The following is a 25,547-nucleotide window of genomic DNA, read 5'->3' on the forward strand; positions in this document are numbered from 1 at the left end:
GGCCCTTTAAATCTGAGACAGCCGATGCGCGCTCCCTAGGAGGCGGGGACGCGCGCGCCGGCCGGCACAGTGAGAGACAGGAGCGGAGGAGAGGTGAGGCGCCCCCAGGGGCCGAACTAGCAGCAGCGCCGGGTCCCTGCACAAGGAGCCCGGCGGCTGCATGGGGCAGGAGGAGGTTGCGGCGGCGGCCCGGAACACGGGCAGCCGCCGCGGCCGTGACAGTATAGAGACAGCTTATGATGGGAACGTGAGAGTTTGATCCCGGAAATGGCAGATGATGCTCTAAGAGCCACTGCCAGGTGCTCCATAACTAGCACGTAGAGCATCGGGGATAGCGGGCACCCCTGACGAGTCCCGTTCGCGATGGTAAATGGAGAGGAAAATACTCCATTGACCTTTACTCTGGCTGTGGGGTTATGGTATAGGGCTGCGATTTTATTCCGCAGCTCCTGCCCCAGCCCCACTTGTTCCAGAGAGGCTTGTAGGAAGGTCCAGTGTACTCTGTCGAAAGCCTTTTCAGCGTCGACCGAGACTAAGCAGGCAGGCACACTGGACCTCCTAGCATGGGATAATAGTAAGAGTGTCTTGTTCAAGTTATCCCGCGCCTTCCTGTGGGGAACAAATCCCACCTGGTCGTTGTATATGACACTAGGCAATTGGGGACCCAATCTATTGGCAATTATTTTGGAGAACAGTTTGATGTCGACATTGATCAACGAGATGGGTCTATAGTTAGCACAGGTGGATAGATCCTTGCCCAGGAACATATATTTGTTAACAATGGTTTGAATTTTTTACAAGCCATCAAATAAAATAAAAGTTATACATGTTACATATCGTTTTAATTGTACCAACTTGAGGAACATATATAACAAGTCAGTTTTTCCATAGGACACACGGCATTAAAACGAAACCCCCCGAAAGAAAAATAATTGCGTTTTTTTTTTCAATTTTTTACCGCGCATATAATTTTTTTCTAGTTTCGCAGCATATTTTATGCAAAAATTCAGCCTGTCAATGCAAAGTACAATTAGTGAAGCAAAAAATAAGGGCTCATGTGGGTCTGAAGGTGTAAAAATGCAACTGCTATGGCCTTTTAAGCACAAGGAGGAAAAAACGAAAACGCAAAAACGAAAATTAGCCCGGTCCAGAAAGGGTTAAACAGCTCTTTTTCACACTTGTGTGTTTAGTCATTTTTGTATTTTAATGCATAACAATAAAAGTTAGATCTTTAACCCCACTGGAAACTGGTATTTTGGGTGGGGTCTTATCCTCACATTGACTTCCTAGTATTGCAATTCAGACACTCTAACTTAAATAGGGTGATATTGCAATGCTTGACACAGTTCACGGGCAAGAGTCTTTTTATAAAAAAAAATAAAATAGGCTTTTCTTTCTATAATCTTTTATAAGCACTTTAATTGAGGTATTGATTTTCACAAAATAGTGTAAGCAGATCAATAGCAGATATACACTTACGTATTCTTCTGTTTAGAGATGAGTGACCTGCCAACTCTCTGTTGCTCAGATCGTGAATGAGTTGGAGAATCACAGCTTTTACGAGAAGTGGGGAAATCAAGATGCTGAAGATTTGTCTTCAACAACCTTGAGATGGGCCCATTCTGAGCAATAGTTAAAGATTGTTTAACTACCAAACAATTGCTTTGCTTTTGTCAGCTTGAGAAATAGCAGTAAATCTTTTCCACTAAAAGTAAACTTTCTTTAGATTCACATTTACAGATAGAAGTACGATAGTCAAGCTGCAATTTACTGGATATAGGCAATTTGCTGCATTGCGGACAATGCTTGCATTAAAATCAATGGGACTGTAATGTGTGTGTAGATCCCCACTAAGTGCAAAGACCCTTTTAGTGATAGGGTCTCTGCTCAAAGACCCCAATGATGTTAGCAGAACCTACACTTAAATGCATACAAATTAAGGGTGTTTTTTTTTTTTTTACGTTTACATTTTATTGTGTGAAGATGAGTTAAATTGTTGTATATTGTGTTTTGCTTATATCAGGTAAAATGGTAGAAGACTTCTGGGGTCCATCTAGGAAAGTGCTTGGAGACTTGAAATTTCTAGACAGCTTGAAAGCTTTTGATAAGGATAACATTAATCCTGCAATTATGAAGAGAATTCGGGAGAAATTCATCAACAATGAAGACTTTCAGCCTTCTGTGATTAAGAACGTGTCTTCAGCCTGTGAGGGCTTGTGTAAGTGGGTCAGAGCCATGGAAGTGTATGATCGCGTTGCAAAAGTGGTGGCTCCGAAACGTGAACGTCTAAAAGAGGCAGAGGCTAAATTAGCTGTACAAATGCAGGAGCTAAACACAAAGCGAGCAGAACTGAAGGCCGTGGAAGACCGATTACAAGCCCTCAATGATGACCTGCAAGCTATGAACAACAAGAAGGAAGAGCTAGAGAAGAATATAGAGCTGTGTTCACAGAAGCTTGTGCGTGCAGAGAAACTTATCAGTGGTCTTGGAGGAGAGAAAGATAGATGGACAGAAGCTGCCCGATTGTTAGGGGCAAAGTATATAAACCTCACTGGTGATGTCCTCTTGTCTTCTGGTACTGTCGCCTACCTTGGGGCCTTCACAGTAGACTATCGGCAACAATGCCAAAGCAAATGGCATGTTATATGCAAAGAAAAGAAAATCCCAAGCTCAAATGACTTCAGCTTAAGTACCACCCTTGGCGACCCTGTAAAGATCCGTGCTTGGCAGATTGCTGGTTTACCAGTTGATTCCTTCTCCATAGATAATGGTATCATCGTTTCAAATTCCAGGCGATGGGCTTTAATGATTGATCCACAAGGACAGGCCAACAAATGGATCAAGAATATGGAAAAAAACTTCAAACTTTCTGTTATCAAGTTGTCAGACTCAAACTATACAAGAAGTTTAGAAAATGCAATACAATTTGGGAACCCCGTTTTGATAGAAAATATTGGAGAAGAAATCGATGCCGTTTTGGAGCCGGTATTGCTAAAACAAACATTCAAGCAGCAAGGGGTTGAATATATTCGACTCGGGGAAAATATTATAGAGTATTCCAAAGATTTTAGGCTTTATATGACCACTCGGCTAAGAAATCCCCATTATCTTCCAGAAGTGGCAGTGAAGGTGTGTCTTCTGAATTTTATGATCACACCGTTGGGTCTTCAAGACCAGCTTCTTGGTATAGTTGCGGCAAAAGAGAAGCCCGAACTAGAGGACAAAAAGAACCAGCTCATCATTGAAAGTGCCGCCAACAAGAAACAGCTTAAAGAAATAGAAGATAAAATTTTAGAGGTACTGTCCTCTTCAAAAGGAAACATTTTAGAAGATGAGACCGCCATTAAAGTGTTATCATCATCCAAACTCTTGTCTGAAGAAATTTCAGAGAAGCAGCAGATAGCCACTGCAACCGAGAAGGAAATCGATGACACGCGAATGGGATACAAACCAGTGGCTATTCATTCTTCCATTGTCTTTTTCTGCATCTCTGATCTGGCAAACATAGAACCCATGTATCAGTATTCTCTAACCTGGTTCATTAACCTTTATGTACACTCCCTTGCCCATAGTGAGAAGAGTGATGACCTGCAGACAAGAATATCTAATATAATAAATCACTTCACAAAAAGTATCTACAACAATGTGTGCAGGTCTTTGTTCGAGAAGGACAAGCTCTTGTTTTCCCTCCTTCTGACTATAGGAATTATGAAAGGAGAGGATAAAATAAATGATGAAATCTGGCGATTCCTTCTAACCGGTGGAGTAGCCCTCGACAATCCTTACCCTAACCCAGCCCCGGAGTGGTTGTCAGACAAATCTTGGGCTGAAATTGTCCGTGCTTCCAACCTCCAACCACTCATTGGCTTTATGGAACATGTTCAGAGTAATATTTTAAAATGGAAAATGGTTTATGACTCCATAAGACCCCAGGATGAAATATTTCCAGATGAATGGCAGAAATTGACAGGATTAGATCGCATGGTTATTCTAAGATGTCTTCGTCCTGACAAAATGGTGCCTGCAGTTCAGGAATTCATTGCAGAAAATATGGGCAAAACATACATCGAGCCTCCAACGTTTGACCTGGCAGGAAGTTATAATGACTCAAACTGTTGTGCACCATTAATCTTTGTGCTGTCTCCTGGAGCGGATCCTATGGCCGGTAAATATCATTTATCATCTTCTATCTTAATCTACTGATAATGCCTTCTACTAAACATAGGAACACAGAGTTTGTATGTGCTATCATAACAAAGGAAATTTTACTGTAATCGTAATCACATTTCACACTTACAATAGGCAGCACCATTTCACATGACAAGGCCCTGTTTACAGCAGGTGTAGCTGATACACTTGATGTACATATGTAGTCTGTATGAATGTGATTACGATGGTGCGTTCAATGGGATGTTCTAAGATTGTGTTCACACATTGCACTTTGTTCATTGTGGTACTGCATTGTTTATTTGCAGCACTTAATCATGTAATTGCAGTACTGCCTCATTTCATTAAAGGGGTTATTCAGCACTACAAAAACATGGCGACTTTCTTCCAGAGACTGCCCCGCTCTTGTCTCCAGCTTGAGCGGGGTTTTGCTGCTCAGTTCCATTGAAGTGAATGGATCTTAATTGCAAACCGCACCTGAACTGGAGACAAGAGTTGTGTTGTCTCTGAAAGAAAGTGGCCATGTTTTTATAGCACTGGATGACCCCTTTAAGTTACTGCATCATATATGTGAAGACACTGTAGTATCACGACAATACTACGATGAAACTCCGACGTGTGTGAATACAGCCTAGAGCCAGGATCACACTACGTATAACACTGGCCGTTCTGTGACCCGGCTGGGTCACAGAAGATCATGCAGAACTGTCTGGATGATCTTCATTTCTGCTGAATTCGGACATGTCAGTTTTTCAAGTGGCCAGATGGAATGACGGCCGGAGCGTATACTATGTGTATACGCTCCAGCCTGGATTCCCTCTACATGCAGAACAATGTAGGTTTAGTATTCATCATGGCCGTTGTTGCAAATCAGCAACAATGGCTGTGATTAATACTAAACTTATGTTGTGTGAACATAGCCTAAGGGTACTATTACACAGACTAATGAAGCCCCGATCAATACTATAATCGAGCACCGATCTGCTAGATCGGCGCATATTTACTGGGCCCGATAATCGTTTAACAATGTCCGTGCAGCCCTCTCCCAAACAGTTAATACATTACCTGTCCACGCTCCCGGTCTTCTTCTGCGCTCTGCATGCGTTCCAATCCAGCGACTGCTGTTTCAGAGTGGTCTGTCTGAGCTGACAGGCCGTTCAGCCAATTACTGGCTGCGATTGCCAAGGCCAATGACGCATGCAGTGACGGGGCTGGGATGCATGCAGAGCGCAGGAGAAGACCGGGAGTGTGGAAAGGTAATGTATTACCTGTTAAATTGTCAACCGTCGGCTTCACATTGCTATTACACGTAGCGATGCATGGTGGGCGGATGATAATTTTAGGTTTAGACCTAAAGAAATGATTGTTTCATCGGTTGATCGCTGCCTCTATTACACAGAGAGATAATCAGCCCAACTGGCCCGATTTAGCCGATTATCGATCTCTGTAATAGGGCACTAACTGATATAACTGAGGTCCCTGATGCAATTAGTCAGGGGTCACATATACGATGGCTGCATCTGTATTCGTTTAAAGAAGTCACTGTTGTTTTTATATAGTTATTGCTCGCAGTGGGTCTCTGCTGAGACCCACTACAATACGAAGATACAGCCAGGAAGAGAGCATGGCGGCAGTGTGCTGCTACGCACTGCTGCCACTTTCTGTTCTCAGCTGTGTCTTCATATCGCAGTGGGTCTCAGCAGTGAAATCCGCTGCGATCAATAACTCTTGACATGCCTGATGACATCTGAAAAGAAATTTATAACGACAAGTACTCTTTATGGGTGAAATGTCATGGTAATACTCTTAGTATTTTTATAAAATAATGGTTCTGCTTTGCTTTTTTTTACTATTTCTGCTGAATGCTTCTCTATCTGTTCAAGATATTCATGGCCATAAACATATTTCTAGCTCCTCACAGCTTGTAAAACATGATCTATAATTTCACATCTAACCACCATGGCCAGTAACACTGTAAACACTCCTGTCCTGGATGACACCACCATCTATATACCCTTGTATTACTGCATAATAACATGAATCATTTGCATGGGTTTGCATTTACTGGCATAATAGTTCTCCAGGAAAAGATAACAATTTGTGTCTGAATAACTTGGGTGCCCTGTGACTTATGCATCAATTCCTGGAACAGAAAGGCAGAAGAAGAAAGAAGAAGGCAATGGAAATGTTGCTGCTTTATCCTTGCATAGATGAGACACATACTTTTATTCACCAGACTGCACAGCCCTTCTTGTGCTTGTACAACAAACAAATTACCATTACACTGAGACATATCCGGGAACAAAAGTCTGAGTAGTCCTGTAATTATTAAATGTATTGTTAGTAGAGATGAGCAAACCGGGTTCGGGTTCGAGTCCATCCGAACCCGAATGATCGGCATTTGATTAGCGGGGGCTGCTGAACTTGGATAAAGCTCTAAGGTTGTCTGGAAAACATGGATACAGCCAATGACTATATCCATGTTTTCCACATAGCCTTAGGGCTTTATTTAAGGTCAGCAGCCCCCGCTAATCAAATGCCGATCGTTCAGGTTCGGATGGACTCGAACCCGAACCCGGTTCGCTCATCTCTAATTGTTAGTTAAAGGAGAAGTCCAGCAAAATTTTTATTTTAGTATTGTAATGCCCCCCATAAGTTATACAAAACACCAATATACACTTATTATAGGAAATGCTTATAAAGTGCTTTTTTCCCTGCACTTACTACTGCATCAAGGCTTCACTTCCTGGATAACATAGTGATGTCACGATCCAACTCCTAGAGTTGTGCGGGCTGTGGCTGCTGGAGAGGATGATGGCAGGGGGACACTGAGGGACACAGGGCAGTGGAGGGACACTAAGCATCCCTCTGCCATCATCTTCTCCTGCAGCCACAGCCCGCACAGCTCTAGGAGTTGGGTCGTGACATCACTATGTTATCCAGGAAGTGACATCACCATGTTATCCAGGAAGTGACATCACCATGTTATCCAGGAAGTGAAGCCTTGATGCCGTAGTAAGTGCAGGGGAAAAAGCACTTTATGTGCATTTCCTGTAATAAGTGTATATTGATGATTTGTATAACTTTTCGGGGGCAGTACAATACAATAATATTTGCCGGACTTCTCCTTTAAGCGTGAACCTACACTGGTGTCAGGCTGGGGTACTTTAGGCCCACCAGAAGAAACGATCTTAAGGACCCACCTACCATATGCAGGGCAGACATATTTTACTAACTTATTTTAGCGTTGCGGAATTTGTTGGCGCTATACAAATAAATATTATTATTAATAATATATTACTATTTGTGTGTCCACATGTGGCCTTTATGTACCTGGTATTTACCCCTCTAGAAATGGTCAATTTATATAGTTCTTCTCCCCCTCCAGGACAGTAATCAGTGCATGAGCGATAATGTAGGTTTAGAGTTTGCCGCACCACAAAATGATAATTTTTTTAACTCTTATGGGGGCCACTAAGTTATCTTACACATCTCCAAAAGGTGAATGTATGTCCATATATGGTCATTTCTTTTATGTCTGTTGACTGTGTTACCTAAATCTTTAGGCCCCGCCTCCTTCTGTATGATTCACAGCAAGAAGAGGGGGGGTCTGAAGATACACACTGATGACAGGAGAGACATGCCATATCACAAGCAGCGTGGATGGTAAGTATACACTGCTTGTGATCTGAATACTAACAGCACAGATATAGACATATCCCAGAACCCTATAAATACATATCTGTGTTGTCTTTATCTGTGCTGTCAGTTTCCCTTCATCATTATTGTCCACACATTACTCCGTTTGATACATTTTAAAACCTCCTGAAAAGACCCGATCGGCCGAGGGTTTGCCCGCTCCTCTGCTGATCTCTGTCACTTTTATCTGGGCCAGTTTCTACCAAATGGCCTGTGTAAAAGGCTGTCCTGGTTATGGCTAAAGATTATTTATATACCCAGTCCAATCCAACCGATAATTTTTGCTACTAGACAGAGATCAACATATGGTCTGTAAGCTTCATTTCTACCTAGTGATAATAATATAGCCATCTTCATACACCAGCTTTACAGATATTTAGGCCTGAGACCCAGTTTTGGGTCCCCAGAATGACTCCTTTGTACTGATACACATCTTTAATTCATCTGCTCTCATGTATTGACTGAACCCCTCAGGTTTATTAAAGTTTGCTGATGACCTTGGCATGGGAGGAGAAAACATCCAGACCATTTCCCTAGGACAAGGTCAAGGGCCAATTGCAGCAAAAATGATCAGTCAGGCCTTCAAGGATGGGACCTGGATAGTCCTTCAGAACTGTCACCTGGCCACTAGCTGGATGCCATCTTTGGAAAAGATCTGCGAGGAAACCATTGTGCCTGAGAATACAAATGAGAAGTTCAGGTATGCCATTACAATGTGAGGCACCCATTGGTCTACTCTGAACAAGCAAAAATTTTCATTTTTGTCAGTATGTGCAGAAGAACAATATGCTTTATGGCGTCATCTATCCTGAGCGTGTCACTTACTGATAAGAGCATAAGAAAAGATAAGTTCTTGTAACACTGCCATATGAATAATCCTCGGGCTAGATGAAGCAGCAAAAGAGGTATAGAACGGTATAGCTAAGACATACATGGCATGATTGTATATGGGTGCAGCCATAATGTATGCAAGATTTCACTACATCTAGTCTCTTGTGAGTTTGATATAGTGTCTGTGTGGCTGTGGTTTAACCCTCCCTTTCCCATAGAGAACACAAGATCGTTCGGCCATGCTGAATGTTCCTGTGTATGGGAAGGACAGGGCCTGGACAGGAGAGATAACTGAAGGTTGAGCGATTGTTTTGCCGTCAGTTATTGAAGGTGTGTGCCGACCTTTATTGTTGGACACAGAGTCAACTAAAAATTTCTTCCACAGTTTTTCTGTAATATCACAAATGAGATGTACCTTATTTTTCGGCGTATAAGACTACTGGATGTATAAGACGACCCCCAACCTTTCCACCTCTCTTCCTGTGCACACCACAGAGAGAGACATATAAAAAGGTTTTATAACTCGCGTCTGAGTGTTCAGACTTATAATGGCTGATCAGTAGAAGGAACAGGGAGATGACCACACTTCTCCTCTCCCCACTCCATGCCTAAGGCCTAGATATGTTTTTTTTTAACTTTCCTTTAAAGTGACTATGTACTTACAATCTGCCCCACCCCCTCAAAACCACTTGTACCTTCAGATAGCTCCTTTTAATCCAAGATCTGTCCTGGGATCCGTTCAGCAGGTGATGCAGTTATTGTCCTATAAAAAACAACTTTTAAACTTGCAGCCCTGTGTCAAATTGTGCGGTCTAGAGTTACCGTGCTCTAGGCCTGCGACACCTCTCCATCCCTCCTCCCCGCCCTCTTCATCATTAGGAATGTCCCCGGGCAGAATTTTTCCTATTCATCACTTATCTGAACACTGCACAGGTTCCTTAACGTTCTAGGGCCATTCCTAATGGGGAGGAGGGACAGAGAGGCGGTGCAAGCCTAGGGCATGGATACTCATGGTCATGCCAATTTGACACAGGGCTGCAAGTTTAAAAGTTGTTTTTTAGGACAATAACTGCATCACCGAACTGACCCCAGGACAGATCTTGGATTAAAAGCAGCTATCTGAAGGTACAAGTGGTTTGGAAGGGTCAGATTGTGAGTTGCTTAGTGAGAAACTAATGTAATTTTTAGTATTATGCTGGAGGTAGACTTTAACACCATTTAGCTGTGTATTCATATTCACATGTGACTTGCTGAAGCCATTCTGTTTTAAAGTAGTCAAAGTGATTTTCGCAAGCCTTTGAATATTCAGAGAGCGTTTAGAATTTATGTAAATGTTGATATTTTCATGAATGTCATTGTATTGTGGTGGAAACAAATACAGAAGTGAAGATGCAGGCTCACAATCCCTCATGTGTTCTTACAATTCCTCTTTCAGGCTATGGCTTACCAGTTACCCTTCAGACAAGTTTCCAGTGAGCATCCTCCAGAATGGCATCAAAATGACCAACGAACCCCCAAAAGGCCTTCGAGCAAATTTGTTGCGCTCATATCTGAATGACCCCATATCTGACCCTGTATTCTTCAGCAGTTGCCAAAAAACGGAGATGTGGCAGAAGCTCTTGTTCGGCCTCTGCTTCTTCCATGCTCTTGTTCAGGAACGACGGAATTTTGGCCCATTAGGTAGGAATTTACGTGCGGACGTGATTCAAGCAGAGGGTCAGGGTGTGGTTATAAACCTACCAACAACGGGACAGGCTTACTAGAAAATGATTGAGTGAGCTGTAGGCAATCTGAGACCATTCAGTTCAATGGTTTGAATGTAGCCTACTAGTGACTACTGTTAGGTCTGTTCCCAAGCATATACTGATACTTTGGAAGACTCCAAAGCAAAGACCACATTGCTGCAAAATAACAGTCGACAATGAGCGAGGAGGAGCGAGTAAAAGCCGGGGGCCACGGGGAGCAGTGGGGGGAGCTGCTACGGCGATCGTCAGATCGTCTGGGCAGCCCATAGGAGTCAGTGGCAGACTATTACACGGGGCGACGGCAGCAGATCGCTGCCAGTCTGATCGTTGCCGTTTCAGCCTGTTGAATGTTGTCTTCTATTACAGAAAACGTCTACCGACCCTAACGGCCGTTAGGCTGAATACGGCCTATAATCACTCTGTGTAATAGGACCTTTAGAAATGGACTGAACATAGTCACTGGTAGACTATATTTGGTCCATTCAACTTTCTTTGAATTGCATGTATTTGTAACTTTTGAGAGTAGCACCCACATATTCTTTGGATTTTCTTCTTTCCCGTTGGTTCCCTATTGTCTTATGGCAGTCAGCTCACTAATCTCATTACTAGAATCACGCCTAAAGATGTAAATGTGGCATTATACATATACAAGTTCTACACATTTCAGAAATACCACCCACATGCTTAATACATGATACTTCTGAATAAACGGTTTGCAATTTGAGGGGTGTTAAGCATGTAATGTAAATGTGGATGACTAAATTACTACTATGCCGTAGAAAATCTTCTGGTATTAGAAGTAATTACAGCCCTGATCCTTACATTAAGGCATTGGAGCCTTGTATACATTACAGCATGTGATTCTTTGTTAGTCACACTTTATTAAATCTCCTTGCAGAAGTGGGATACATTAGTCAAATTCATCCCTGTTGATATGTATATTACAGTTCACAGCAGGGCAAAAAGGGGAAAGCACTGACAAGGCTTTTGGCTTTTATTAGATCCCATAAATGAGAAATAGGAAAATTCAGGACAACTTGGTATATTTAATAATATAAACCCAGTGAACAAAATGCCTTTCGTCATAGACCAGATTAAAGTGTAACTGTCATTAAAATGTCACTCTTCAGAAATCAATAAGTTTCAATAGTACAAGTGATTTTAAGGAACTCTGTGATAGGTCTTATTAAGAAAAAGAATTTCCTTCTGAACTGAAAAAGCTATTTTTCTACCTTCCCCCTCACTTTAGAAGAAGAAGGTTTTCTGTGTCTGTTATGGTCTATGGAAGGAAGAGAGGCTGAGGGGGATGAGTGAGCAAGAGGGGAAAACATTACATCCTGCGATCTTGTCTCACCAAGTTCCCAGACCAGCACTGAGCTTTCTGACCTGTGAATCCAGTGTTTTATGTGCACAGACAATCTCCAAACCGCACAAGCTCGTTTTCTCCTCTTCCTGCTCACTCATCCACCTCAGCCCCTCCCCCCACCATAGGTTATAATGGACACAGCAAATCCGTCTTCATTTTGCTCCTCCGTAATGTAGATGGCTTTGCCTGATAATGCACAGACAAGAAGGGGGGGAAGGGGGGGGGGGGGAGAAAACAGCCTAATAAAACCTATTACAGAGTTTCCTAAAATCTTTTATAATATTGATTTCTGCAGAAATATTTTAAATGACAGTTACACTTTAAAATAGATCTTACCTGCAATTTATATATAATTTTTAATATGTAGTTTTTCAATAATATATCTTATGCACATATGCTGAAAGACAGATGCTTCTCAGTTGCCCCACAGGCTATCAGTGTCATTAGTTCCAGCATCCAATATGTTGTACAGGGTATTAACTTTGTAGTCACCACAACCCAGTTCCCAATATAGAGAGCACTTAGACTCACGTCCCATTGACAACAGAGCAGTGGCGACCGGCCCCTTGACAGTCTATGGACATCATTGCAGTCTATGGATTGTCAAGGTACAGGTCAGCACTGCTCCATTTTCAACTGGGCATAAACCTGAGCTTTCTCTACTAAGCATGGATGAAGCCTGTGGCATAGCTGGGCAGTGTAGTGCCACAGCTTGCCATGATCACCATCAGGTTGGCACCGCAGATGTAGGGTGTATGATTTTTCTTGGGATCTTAGAGTGAAATTACGTCCGCCTATGATAATGAAGGCCGCAAATGATTATGAACACTATTTGTGGTCGTCATTATAAACAGACGGATATTTTTGTGAAAATACCCATGAGATGTAATAATGGCTGGAACACCCTAAAGGAACCGGAGGTAGTATAGGTGAACGAAATTATACACCAATACACATATTAGTGAACGAAATTATTCACCAATCAAAATGAATCACCTGACATAATCAGTAGGAATGAGCGAACCGGCTGAGGTTCGGGTTTGTATGAACCTGAACTATCGTCTTCAGATTCCCGCTGTCTGCTCGCTCCGTGGAGAGGGTGGATACAGCCTAAGGACCACCTAGAAAACTGGCATATAGCCTATGGCTATGGCTGTATCCTAGTTTTCCAGGCGGTCCTCAAGGTTTTATACACCCTCTCCACATGAAGGGCAGACAGCGAGAATCAGAAGCCGATAGTTCAGGTTCATACGAACCCGAACCTAGGGAGTGGTCAGTAGGGAATGGTCAGACCTTGAACAACTATAAAGCCACAAAAAATGGCTTACTACTTACTACTAAGAGTACCTGCATTTTTTTAATTGATATATCAGAGAGACCTATGAAAAGTTTTTTTTTTATAATCGTAATATTTGTTTACAAATATAAACATACAGGGAACATTGGCCAAAAAGCCATAATCTTGGCATAAAAAAGTATTTTTTTATCATATTCCAAATATACCATGCTGCGAAAGTAGTACAGAGCAAGGCAGAAGCCATAGTGTGTGCAGTTAACAAAGTAACCCAAAGAAAAATATACATAACAAAAACATATCAACAGTTTTTATTAGCCGGGGTCTGAATGTTCACGCTTATTTTTTCCCTCTCTAAATGCTCACAGGCTGGAACATTCCATATGAATTCAATGAGTCCGACCTGAGAATCAGCATGAGACAGATTCAGATGTTCCTCAATGAATACGAGGTGGTTCCTTTTGAAGCCCTGACGTACCTGACAGGTAAAATATTAGCTGCATGAACCTTATATAGAAAAGTGACAGAATCTTACTAAAAACACAGGCTCCTTAGTTTAGCTCTGGATCCTGGCTGCCATCTTTCTCTCTCTATAAGGTGCTTGAAGAGTTTGCATGCAAAAAAAAAAGCCAAAAGAATTATTACAACTGGGAACATTCCTGCCATAATATTAAAATACATGGTTACCGTACGGCATATTCCTTTGCAATTCAAACAGCTGTAAGATGGACATCTTATGTCTCAAAAAATTAAATATACACTACATTGCATTGTCAGGACATAGTAAATGAATAAGGACAGAAACACTAACCTAGGGTCTTATGGGTGATAGTTGTTATAGATACGATGTCTAAAGTGACATCATGACTAGGTTACTTCTATTATATAGTAGCTGTACAATTTGTTCACCAGCTACACCCCGCACCCCTGTGTGGAATGGTCCTCACTTTTTTTCTGTATTCAGTTGTACACTAATTCATCAGTCAGGTAAGATAAATGGTCCCCAATCCACTTTTCCATTCATCTTTGCTTTCTTCCAGTAGTGATTGATTTATGTGTAGTTATTCTGAGGGAAGAAAACTATCTCACTGAGCTTCCTCCTCTGAAGACATACTGCACCAAAAGCATTAGCATAGAGAAAGTATACTGTATAACCGGTAAAATGTGACGTTATTCATTGGGTTGTTACATGGCGTAAATCACAATTGCTATAACATATATATGTATTCTTTTCTAATAAAGCACTCAGGCCCAGATTTATTTATTTAAGGGTGTAAAGTATACACCGGTGTAAACTGCCCACAGCAACCAATCACAGCTCAGCTTTCATTAAACCAGAGCTGAAAGCTGAGCTGTGATTGGATGCTGTGAACAGATTACACCATGGGTATTTTACACCTTTTGATAAATCTCCTCTATAGTGTCTGTATTAGAATGGAGTTAAATAAAAAGAAAATCAAATTATAATAATAATGCGTTCTATGCGTATAATAATGTGTTCTATTAAATTCTATGGAAAGGCGTCCATTAGTGCTCACATTGTATAAAAAGCCACCTTAATTCCTATGTTGGATCCCATCTGAGATGCTCTATTCCAAGCTTCAGATAGGCTTGTGACCCTGTGTTCTGGGTTGTGACCCTGTGTTCTGGGTAAATTGGTTAGTTTTAGTGGAGTGTCTTGGCCAGTGTAGGAGATATTAAACTAGGCAGCTGCCATGGGCCATGTTTTCTTGGTGGCCTGTAAAGACAGAAGGCATAATTTAGTAGTATTTGCCATTGTATGGCAGCATTTGGGAATAAAATCATCGCTGCTGTGAATGACAAAAGAAAGTTAGAACTTTAGTTTACTTATCTTATGTTTTATTGTATATTTACCTACAAAACTGTATTCTGAATTCTGCTTTGTGCAGTTACAGCAAGAAATACTTTGTATATACCCTCAACCAGCAGCAGAATGTCCCAAGTTGTAAGCTTATGAGTAGAATATACGGCTGTGGATAAGCATGATCCAAAAGACATGACTCTATAGTAGCACAATATCCTTTTCACTTATTTTTACTTATTTCAAGTATTTACAAAACCTGTATTATATGTAGGTTATACCTACCGTCGATGAAATCGTGTTTAAAGGTTAGAGAAGAACAATCAACACCCCCAACCCCCCTCATTTAGAAATAACCATTCTGGAGCATCTTTTTTTTATTCTGAACTTTTTTGTATTGCTGTATCTCTCCATTATTCATCCTGGAAATATGTGAAAAGATCTACAATTGAGTTTGACCACTTTCTTTGTCAGGGGTGTTTTCTTATACAGCGTGACACTGTAAGGACCAGTTCACACGGAGCAAAACTGGCGGAATCCCGCCTGCTTCTGTGTCATACTGGCAGTCTATGGAAGGCTCACGTGCCTCCTCTCGCCATGCGAAAGAATGGACATGTCAATTCTTCCAAGTGGAGAGAGGAGGCGCACGAGCCTAGCATAGACTGCCAGTGTGACACGGAGGCTGGTGGGATCCAGTTTTACTCTGTGTGAACTCAGCCTAAGCACTAACTGGACAGTGTCAGCCCATGTAGAGCACCCCCCAACCAGTAACCCATAGTCAAGGTATTCATACATTTTAGGAGTAAAGTAGCGGCTTTTGCTACAGCCTCCAAAATCCATGGCAAGCACTGCTGTGCTTTTTTCCGCAGCTTCAGAAGCCATTTCAAAAACCACACCATTATCGCAGCATGTGAACACAGCCTTAGAATAGAAATCAGTTTTCTTTTTGACCGTTTTTATAAACTAATATGTTTAATTTGTGTCCATACAGGTGAATGTAACTATGGAGGCAGAGTGACGGATGACAAGGACAGACGTCTCCTTCTGTCTCTTCTTTCTATATTCTACAGTGAGGAGATACAGAAGGACAATTACAGACTTTCTCCAGATGATACTTACTACGTCCCCTCCTATGGCACATACCAGGTATTGAATATATAAGTATACAGGTTTACTCTGGTATTGATACTGATGAAACAGGCAACTAGGAACAACTGGAATATGGAGCCTAGGAAGTGATAGCCTTGTGGTATAGCATTAGCTACTGAGGAGTAAACCTTACCATGTAATGTTCACATTTATACACTGTATGGGGCCCCTTGAATCTAATTGGGGGGGGGGGCAGGAAAGCATGAAAGACTACACAAAGGTAATAAATAGACTTTATTTACCATTTTTGTTCATTTATTAGACAGTTAAAAAAACATTCCATAATCAGAAAGCCCCTTTAAATTATGCCTATTTTACACTCTTCTTTCTATTTTCTTAGTCTTTTCTTGAGTACATCAGAAGCTTGCCATTAATCACTCATCCAGAGGTATTTGGGCTCCACGAGAACGCTGACATCACTAAGGATAACCAGGAGACTAACCAGCTATTTGATGGCGTCCTTCTCACTTTGCCCAGACAAACAACTGGCAGCGGCAGATCCTCCCAGGTGAGACATATGTTAGGCTGGACGTTGCTCTTATTGTATGGCTGCTGCCCTATAATCAGTCAGTGCACATACTACTGAGAAGATGATATATGTATACCCTGCCTCTGAGATCACCACTTGGGAACTAAACTTCAAAGCCAGGTCCAGAGGTGGCGGATTTATTGCTGATTTGCACTCGAGATTCTGCACCACTAATCCACAGCAATAATAATCCACAGCACTAATACAGTCAATTCAGACAAGTCAATAATGTTGTAAAGCAGTACACACTTATAGCAGAAAACCTCTGTATGTAAATCAGAACATGATGCAGATGTTAGAGTTCACAGATTGCTTATTCCCTTGCAGGCTGGGCACGGATTTATAATGCTCACTTCACCCATTGCAACTGAGGAGTCACAAAGGAGAGAGGGGCCTCTTTGCCGGGGATTATAGAACAATTTCTCTAAACTTTCTGTGATGGCGCTGGCTGACGCATAAACATGTCAATCACAGCAAGGCGGATGCTGCTTTATATTCATACAGCACCTTACATCAGACATCACATATTTATCATACATGTCCATGACCATCAACTTCTGCACCCTTCCCTGCAGATCCAGCTTACATTATAATAATTTATAGACAGTTATAGATGATATCAGGCGGTGAAGGCTGAGAGGCTCCCCTGTCTACATTACCACACATCACTGTCATCTGTCTATTCACCATATCCTTTACATCATCCCCTGATTTGGTGCCTCATGCCTCATTCATTGCCTTCCTTTTAATGTTAACTATTTTATAACTTGGCTAGTTACCACTGAATTGAGTTTTTCTCAGAGGAAATCTACCAGGGATAGTGGGATTTTGTCAGGCAGAGGATGTCTGATTGATATGGACAAAGACACACATGCAAACATGCACATATATGCTTAGTTATAGTTCTGAGCTCATGTAAAGTTCTCCACCATAGAAATAGTTTAAAGGGAATCTGTCACTAGGTTTTTGTGGCCTTAAATGAGGGCAGCATAAACTAGTGACAGAAATGCTGAACAGATCGGTCTATTACTTACATAATTTTGTTCAGCCGCTCTCCTAATATGCAGGAGAATGGGATTCTTGCCACACCCCTCCCCCCGCCCTCTAGCTGCTTACTGACAGTTAATTGCCTATACATAGCATGGATAGATAACTGGCGATCAGCAGCTAGTGGGCGGAGTTTTCTGCTTCTCATGAATATTGAGGACTACTGGGCTCATGCACATAATGGAGATGACTACCTATTGTCCATGTTATTCAGGAGGAGATCTCTGGATCAGCTGCACAGAACAATATAAGTGATACAACATTCTGTTTAGCTTCTCTGTCACTAGTTTATGATGCCTTTAGATAGGACAGCACAAACCTACGGACAGAGTCTCTTTAGGAATGTCTAATGACCTCTTAACAGTGAAAGTCATAGGTCTTTATTTATATGGTCAGCCTTATCTTTCAGGAATACCTGTCACTGCCTCTATAAATCCATAATCCTTTAAAAAGATGTCTTTGGCGTTGTACCCTAGCCTCTATAAACAGTGCCAGCCTATAATTGTATCAGTGGTGCCAGCCTATGGTTGTATCAGCAGTGCTTTGCCCCCATCTACAACACCAAGCCCATGCCCCTATCCCTGTATCAAGACAGTGTCACATGGTTCTTGGTGGAGGTGAGATCCCCATATATGTGCCCTCTCTTCTTACATATCTTTTACCAACAGGAAATAGTTGAAGATCTGGCAAGAGATATCCTGAACAAATTACCAAGTGATTTTAATCTGGAGAAGGTGATGGAGAAATATCCGGTCATCTATGAAGAGTCTATGAACACAGTGCTTAGACAAGAATTAATCCGCTTTAACAGGTAAATCTATGGTGCTATGACATGACATGCTATGTATTCGGGATTTGGACTTCAATGTATTGTGAAATGTGAGTACAGGAAATATTGGGAGGAGATGCTAGTGTTGGCCAGATGCTCTCAAAATATGCTTTACACTCATTTTATGGCCCATAAAGGTTACAATGAAATCACCCCCTGTCCCTCCCTCCCTACTTACATAAGATCTAGTCACAAAGTACAAGCAGTTTTGTCCTTGTAGGCTCCTGCTGCTAGATTTGCATGTGTTTAATCCCGTAGGGTTTTGGGATGCGTGCTTTGTTCTAGCTGAGGTTGTCTGACTTATCACATAAAACAGGCTGCATATGCCTCGGCTAATGCCTTGCCAGCTCTAAACCATTCTGTCTATTCTTATGCCACAGGCTCACAGAAGTCGTACGGAGCAGCCTCATCAATTTAGGCAAAGCAGTGAAAGGCCAAGTTCTGATGTCGTCTGAGCTGGAGAACGTATTTAACAGCATGCTGGTGGGGAGAGTGCCCGCTATGTGGGCAGCCAAATCCTACCCGTCCCTCAAGCCCCTGGGCAGCTATGTGTCCGACCTCCTCACCCGACTGCAGTTTTTACAGGTAATGTCCGTGATCACACAGAGGGAGGTCCTTCTTTATTTATATTACAGCTAAAGTAGATGGTCACCTCCCACATGTCTGTTTTAGTAATTACTTTGTCATTTCTCTGTTATTCATATTGGAAATGTGAATAAATTGGATATTATTGGGTTACACTGTGTGTTACCATTGTGATACCAACTGACTGTAGAGCACTGACTTGATGAAATGTGGAGGAACACACCACATACACCAGACAGAACTATGGAGTTAAATGCAACAGATTTATGAAGAGTCACCCCATCATATCAGTGCCTGTCTGTGTACTACAAATAGAGAGTTCTAAAAAGTCTGGAAGCTTATAGCTGGCGTGGAATTCAGCTACAATTTATGCCAGTTTCTGACATAAATTACATTAAATTAATCTAAAGTAGAGTACTGTAAAACGTCCCCAGCATAGCCAAGCCTGGCCAGTCACTAGCACTATATGATGACATAGTGTAAGGAGTAGGTGCTGCCCTGTTATTGGCCAGACAACTAAGGGAAAGGAAGTCTAGGAGTGAGTACTACTAGCTCAGCTCTGGTCCTCCCCCTGAAATGGAAAGAATAAGAAATAGCTGTACACCATAGGGGGACTCTCAGCAGCCCAATAACAGCAGTGAGAGCACTCACATCACCTTTACTAGGAAAAATAGCCACTATACATACTGTAAAGATCCTGTAGCACATAATCCAGAACCTAAGAAAAGAAAAGTTGTAATGGTGGAAATTAATTTTGAACTCCCAACTTCCTTATACATATTGTATATTATGTATGACACTGCACAGCTCATGTCAGTAGTTGTCTAGCAGTAAAGTGTATTACTTAGCGCCCCCTCAATGACCACACAGATTTGTCCCCTGTCTGTACACAGTCAGTAGTAATTGACGCCCTGGGGCTCCTTTTCCTTCAAGCTCCGATCTTGAGAGCCTTCTACCTACTGATATTATATATATTCTACTGTTCTACAATAGTGAGTTAAGCTGTATATAGGTTTAGTTTAGGCAGCAGCATCCTGGATATTGACCGGTAATCGCCCCCATAATATGTGCTGCTGTGAGGTCTTATTCAAGTCATGAAATAAAATACATTTCGTGCAAACGTTTCCATGTTTTTAATAAAAACTGTATCCCCTTGATACTGGAAACTCAGGGACTTGGCTCAGTTTTAGGTTAAAAGACTTTGGGACTATTTTGGTGGATACATAAAGGAGTTTGCCTGTGACTCATTCTTTAAACACAGGACTGAATCTATAATAAGTTGTGCACACAGAATACAGATACGTGGAGTATTGTAGACTGGTGCTGCCCCCTTCTGACGCTGTAGAGTACTGAATGTGTATTATTGGATTTTTTGGACCAGCCACAAGATTTACTTATATAACAAGTGGTGCTCTAAGAGGTTAGAGAGATGTACATAGCGTGTATGCTCTTGAGCACTATATGTGATCTATGTGTACAATATACCCAGTGGAGAAGGTCACTCTTAAAGCTCTGGTATCAGGACTGATAAGGTTCACCTTTGCATATGGGATGTGCACATATTGGGGGTAATTCCCAACAACCAGCTGACCAGGGGTCACTATGGAGAGATGTATAGTAGCAGAATGCTGTTATGTGTTCAATATGGAGGACTGAGGTATCTCAATGCTTTACATGATGTATTTATTAATGGCTTCACCACCGCTCTGACATGACCAATAGGATATGTGTTCTCCTCACAGGACTGGATAGACAATGGGCCGCCCAAGGTGTTCTGGATTTCAGGATTTTATTTCACACAGTCATTCCTGACAGGTGTCTCCCAGAATTATGCCAGGAAGTACACCATTCCCATAGACCACATCGGATTTCAGTTTGAGGTAAGAAAATGGTTTGGCACTAAGGTTGATATCAAGTGTTGTTGGATGTGGCTGGGTACAGACCTAGTAATGTTCACATGTACTATATATGCTGCAGATTTTCTGCTGCAGTATTTATCATTGACTTGCCAGCAGAAAATCAGATCAGTGATCTGGACCTATTCTTGGATTTGCTGAGGATCCTATTGGCTAAACCCCCAAGGATCAGCTTCTTAAGACAATATAATGTGATTTGTACAATTGTTTAGTCTGCCAATGCCATACATTACTAATGTGTCCTCAACCATGAAATAGTTTGTGGAATGTTTCAGTGATTATCTCGTGTTTGATTATTTTGTGGCAGTCCTGTGGCTGCTGTATTTTCTTTGTGATCCAAGTCCCATCCTGTCATTACAGGTGACCCCGCATGAGAACACTGTAGAAAAGCCTCCTGAAGATGGAGCTTATATCAAAGGACTGTTCCTTGAAGGAGCGCGATGGGATAGACAGAACATGCAGTTAGGAGAATCTCTACCAAAAATTCTCTATGATTCTCTACCTATTATATGGCTGAAACCGGGAGAAAGCTCCAAGTTTGTCCCCCAGAACTCTTACTTTTGTCCTGTGTACAAAACCAGTGCAAGACGGGGTACACTGTCCACTACAGGGCATTCCACCAACTATGTCCTCCCCATAGAGCTCGCCACTGACAAGCCTGAAAAGCACTGGATAAACCGTGGGGTGGCCGCCCTATGCCAGCTGGATGACTAGCTTATGGGCACAGTAATGTCCTACTGATTCATCATGTGCACTGCTCTCTTTGTTCTATTCCAGGATCTCTCACATGTAATATGTGCTTATACTATGCAAGGTCTTTTAAGGTAGAAAGGTACAATGGACAAAACTCTGTTATAAAGCAGAAAGAAAATGTAATAAAGTTTAACACTGGAAATGAGTGATGTTATTATTCTGTTGAAATCAGGAGTCAGAGAATTGGAGACAATAACACATTAAAAATGAAAGAACTACACAACTAACTATCAGGGTTAAATCAAGCAAAAACATACTGACGCCAGCACTATTACTTTATTAGTAAATTATATGTCTTCCGGTGATCAGTGCCTTCTTACTGAGCCTATTACACAGCTCTGCGATCGTCCAGCAAAGTCTGTATATACATTGTTAGCATTGTCCATTCAGCCCTGCTGTGTATATAGCAAATAATAAGGTTGTACTTACCTCTATTGTTTATAATGAAAAAAAAAAAGAAACTAAATAAAGAGAAAACAAAAAAAAGTTATACTTGCTTCTCCACGCTCCTCAGTGTCCTCCTGTCTGTTCCTCACTCACCGCAGCCGCCCCTGGCACTTATGACATGTCTCTGAAGTTAGAGGTCACTTTGCCAATTACTGACTGAGACAGTGCCGCGGCCAGTGATTGGCTGAGTGACCTGTCACTTCACAGATGTATGAGAAGTGCCAGGGGTGAGCAGGGAGATTCGGGAAGGGCACCAGGGTGTAACGCCCGGAGTAGTGGATCCACTGGACCGGCACCAGCGATGGCACAAACCTCACCAGGGAGCGGAGTCTAAGGGGCCGCTGGTTTTCACCAGAGCCCGCCGCAAGGCGGGATGGACTTGCTGCGGCAGGCGACCCCCAGGTCGCTACCCCTGGCTTGGTTGCTGGTGTCGGCAGGCGAGGCGTGGCAGGAGATGGTACAGGCAATAGTCTGCAGATGAGAGAGCACGTGACTGGCTGGACACAGGAACAGGTGGAGTGACAGGGGAACAGGAACCAGGAACAGGGACAAGGGACCAGGTAACGGACAGGACTCAGGAACAGGGACTAGGGACCAGGTAACGGACAGGACACAGGAACAACAGGGAGCTGGGCCAAACGCTATGGGAAGCATGTAGAGGCTCCAACACAGGGGACAGGGCATGCTGGGATTTATAGGGGAGTGATTGGTGCAACTACCAATTAGGAGCGCACTGCCCCTTTAAATCTGAGACAGCCGGCGCGCGCGCGCCCTAGGAGGCGGGGACGCGCGCGCCGGCCGGCACAGCGAGAGACAGGAGCGTGGAGAGGTGAGGCGCCCCCCGGGGCCGAACGTGTAGCAGCGCCGGGTCCCTGCACCGGGACCCCGGCAGCTGCATAAGATGGAAGGAGGTCGCGGCGGCGGCCCGGAGCATGGGACGCCGCCGCGGCCGTGACAGTACCCCCCCCCTTTGGCCTCCCCCTCTTTCTAACCTGCAGGAACCTTTTGATGAGATCTTGGTCCAGGATGTTAGCCTCGGGTTCCCAGGACCTCTCCTCAGGACCAAATCCTTTCCAGTCCACCAGGAAGAACCTTCTACCTCTGACAGTCTTCATAGCCAGAATGTCCTTAACAGCGTAGACGTCGTCAGAGACGGCTTGAGGAGCAGAGAACGAAGACCTATCGGAGAACCGGTTCAGGACCACTGGTTTTAAGAGGGAAACATGGAAGGAGTTCGGAATCCGCATAGTGGGGGGTAGGCGGAGTTTGTAGGTGACAGGGTTGATGCGTCTTAGCACCGAGAAAGGACCGAGGAATCGAGGGCCCAACTTGTAGCTGGGGATCTTGAGTCGGACATATTTGGCCGAGAGCCAGACTTTGTCACCTGGGAGAAAATTCGTGGCAGGTCTCCTCTTCTTATCAGCCTGGTCCTTCATGCGTTCCGAGGCTTTGAGTAGGGACTGTCGAGTTTGTTCCCAGATCGATTGCAGGTCAGATAACAACTCCTCCACGGCTGGGACTTCAGAGGATGGAGAGAGAGGCAGAGGAGGACGAGGATGATGCCCGTAGACCACATAGAAAGGGGACTTGCCTGTGGAAGTCGAGTCCAAGTGGTTATAAGAGAATTCTGCCCATGGGAGTAGATCGGACCAGTTGTCTTGGCGGCTTGAAACAAAATGGCGTAGGTAGTTGCCCAGAATCTGATTGACTCTCTCCACTTGCCCGTTGGTTTGAGGATGGTAGGCCGATGAGAAGTCCAGCTTCACTTGGAGTTGCGAGCATAGGGCACGCCAAAATTTAGAGACAAATTGAGAGCCTCGGTCGGACACAATGTGAAGAGGAAGTCCATGCAGGCGAAAGATGTGTCGGAAGAACAACTGAGCCAGACGAGGAGCAGAGGGCAGACCAGGAAGGGCCACGAAGTGAGCCATTTTAGAAAAGCGGTCCGTCACCACCCAAATAACTGTATTGCCCGCAGATGGAGGTAGGTCAGTGATGAAATCCATCCCAATGTGGTGCCAGGGATGATCCGGGACTGGCAAGGGCAATAGTAGGCCGGCAGGTCTTAGACGGGGAGATTTATTCCTGGCACAGACTGCACAGGAAGCCACAAAATCCTTGACATCCTGGAGGAGATTGGGCCACCAGTAATGACGGGAGATCAATTGCCCGGTCTTTTGGGCTCCTGGATGCCCGGCTACCAAAGAGGAATGCCCCCACTTCAAGATGCGTTTACGGAGTGCGGGACGCACATAAGTCTTCCCGGGAGGCAGTCTCTGCAGAGCAGAAGTGGCAACTGGTACTAGGCGGTCGGGAGGTATTATGTGACGAGGAGATTCCTCTTGCCCCATGACATCGGATGCTCGGGATAATGCATCGGCCTTTAGATTCTTCTCGGCTGGACGGAAGTGGATGGTATAGTTGAACCGAGAGAAGAAGAGGGACCACCGAGCCTGCCTGGGATTGAGGCGTTGAGCCGATTGGAGGTAGAGGAGGTTCTTGTGGTCCGTGTAGATGTTAACCGGGTGTTTAGCCCCCTCTAATAGATGACGCCACTCCTCCAGTGCCAACTTAATGGCCAGGAGTTCACGGTCCCCAATGGTATAGTTCCTCTCGGCAGGGGAGAAAGTCTTAGAGAAGAACCCACAGGTTCTGGTCTTGCCTGATGTGTCCCTTTGCGAGAGAACGGCTCCTGCGCCCACAGAAGAAGCATCGACCTCGAGAGAAAACGGCCTGGAGACATCCGGGCGGACTAGGGCAGGAGCGGAGGCAAAGGCAGACTTGAGGCTATTGAAGGCTTGTTCGGCCTCTGGAGGCCAACGTCTGGGGTCCGCCTTCTTTTTAGTGAGAGCCACAATGGGTGCGACCAGGGTAGAGAAGTGAGGGATGAATTGCCGGTAATAGTTGGCGAAGCCCAGGAAACGTTGGATAGCTCTAAGTCCCACAGGGCGTGGCCATTGAAGGACAGCTGCGAGCTTGGCTGGATCCATTTGTAGGCCCTGATCGGAGACGATATAGCCAAGAAATGGAAGACTGCGCTGATGGAAAACGCACTTCTCAAGCTTGGCGTATAGATGATTGGCCCGTAGTCTTCGTAGAACCTGACGCACTTGTGCCACATGAGTCTGCTGGTCCGGGGAGAAGACCAAAATGTCGTCCAAATAAACAATGACGCAGACATAGAGGAGGTCTCGGAAGATATCGTTCACGAATTCCTGGAAGACCGCTGGGGCATTGCATAGGCCGAATGGCATGACCAGATATTCGTAGTGCCCATCCCTGGTGTTGAAAGCGGTCTTCCATTCGTCTCCCTTACGAATTCGGACCAAGTTATACGCTCCCCTGAGATCCAGCTTGGAGAAGATCTT

At 43.5% G+C, this 25,547-nt stretch overlaps 1 protein-coding gene across 2 annotated transcripts in view; it reads left to right on the top strand.

Annotated features, from left to right (window-relative positions):
- DNAH3 (dynein axonemal heavy chain 3) overlaps window positions 1-22,057 on the top strand; it is a 257,207-nt gene extending 235,150 nt beyond the window's left edge. For both annotated transcript variants that reach the window (XM_069983790.1, XM_069983791.1), the window contains exons 52-61: window positions 2,024-4,165; window positions 8,341-8,566; window positions 10,133-10,377; window positions 13,471-13,587; window positions 15,916-16,070; window positions 16,414-16,581; window positions 18,318-18,460; window positions 18,859-19,063; window positions 20,806-20,943; window positions 21,340-22,057. In XM_069983790.1, the coding sequence (XP_069839891.1) occupies window positions 2,024-4,165; window positions 8,341-8,566; window positions 10,133-10,377; window positions 13,471-13,587; window positions 15,916-16,070; window positions 16,414-16,581; window positions 18,318-18,460; window positions 18,859-19,063; window positions 20,806-20,943; window positions 21,340-21,693 (3,893 nt within the window). In that variant the 3' untranslated portion in view covers window positions 21,694-22,057. The remainder of the gene's footprint in view (window positions 1-2,023; window positions 4,166-8,340; window positions 8,567-10,132; window positions 10,378-13,470; window positions 13,588-15,915; window positions 16,071-16,413; window positions 16,582-18,317; window positions 18,461-18,858; window positions 19,064-20,805; window positions 20,944-21,339) is intronic.
- The last annotated feature ends 3,490 nt before the right edge of the window (window positions 22,058-25,547 follow it).

The sequence above is a fragment of the Dendropsophus ebraccatus genome, chromosome 9 (genome assembly GCF_027789765.1).
Source record: "Dendropsophus ebraccatus isolate aDenEbr1 chromosome 9, aDenEbr1.pat, whole genome shotgun sequence".
In the NCBI taxonomy this organism is placed as follows: Eukaryota; Metazoa; Chordata; class Amphibia; order Anura; family Hylidae; genus Dendropsophus; species Dendropsophus ebraccatus.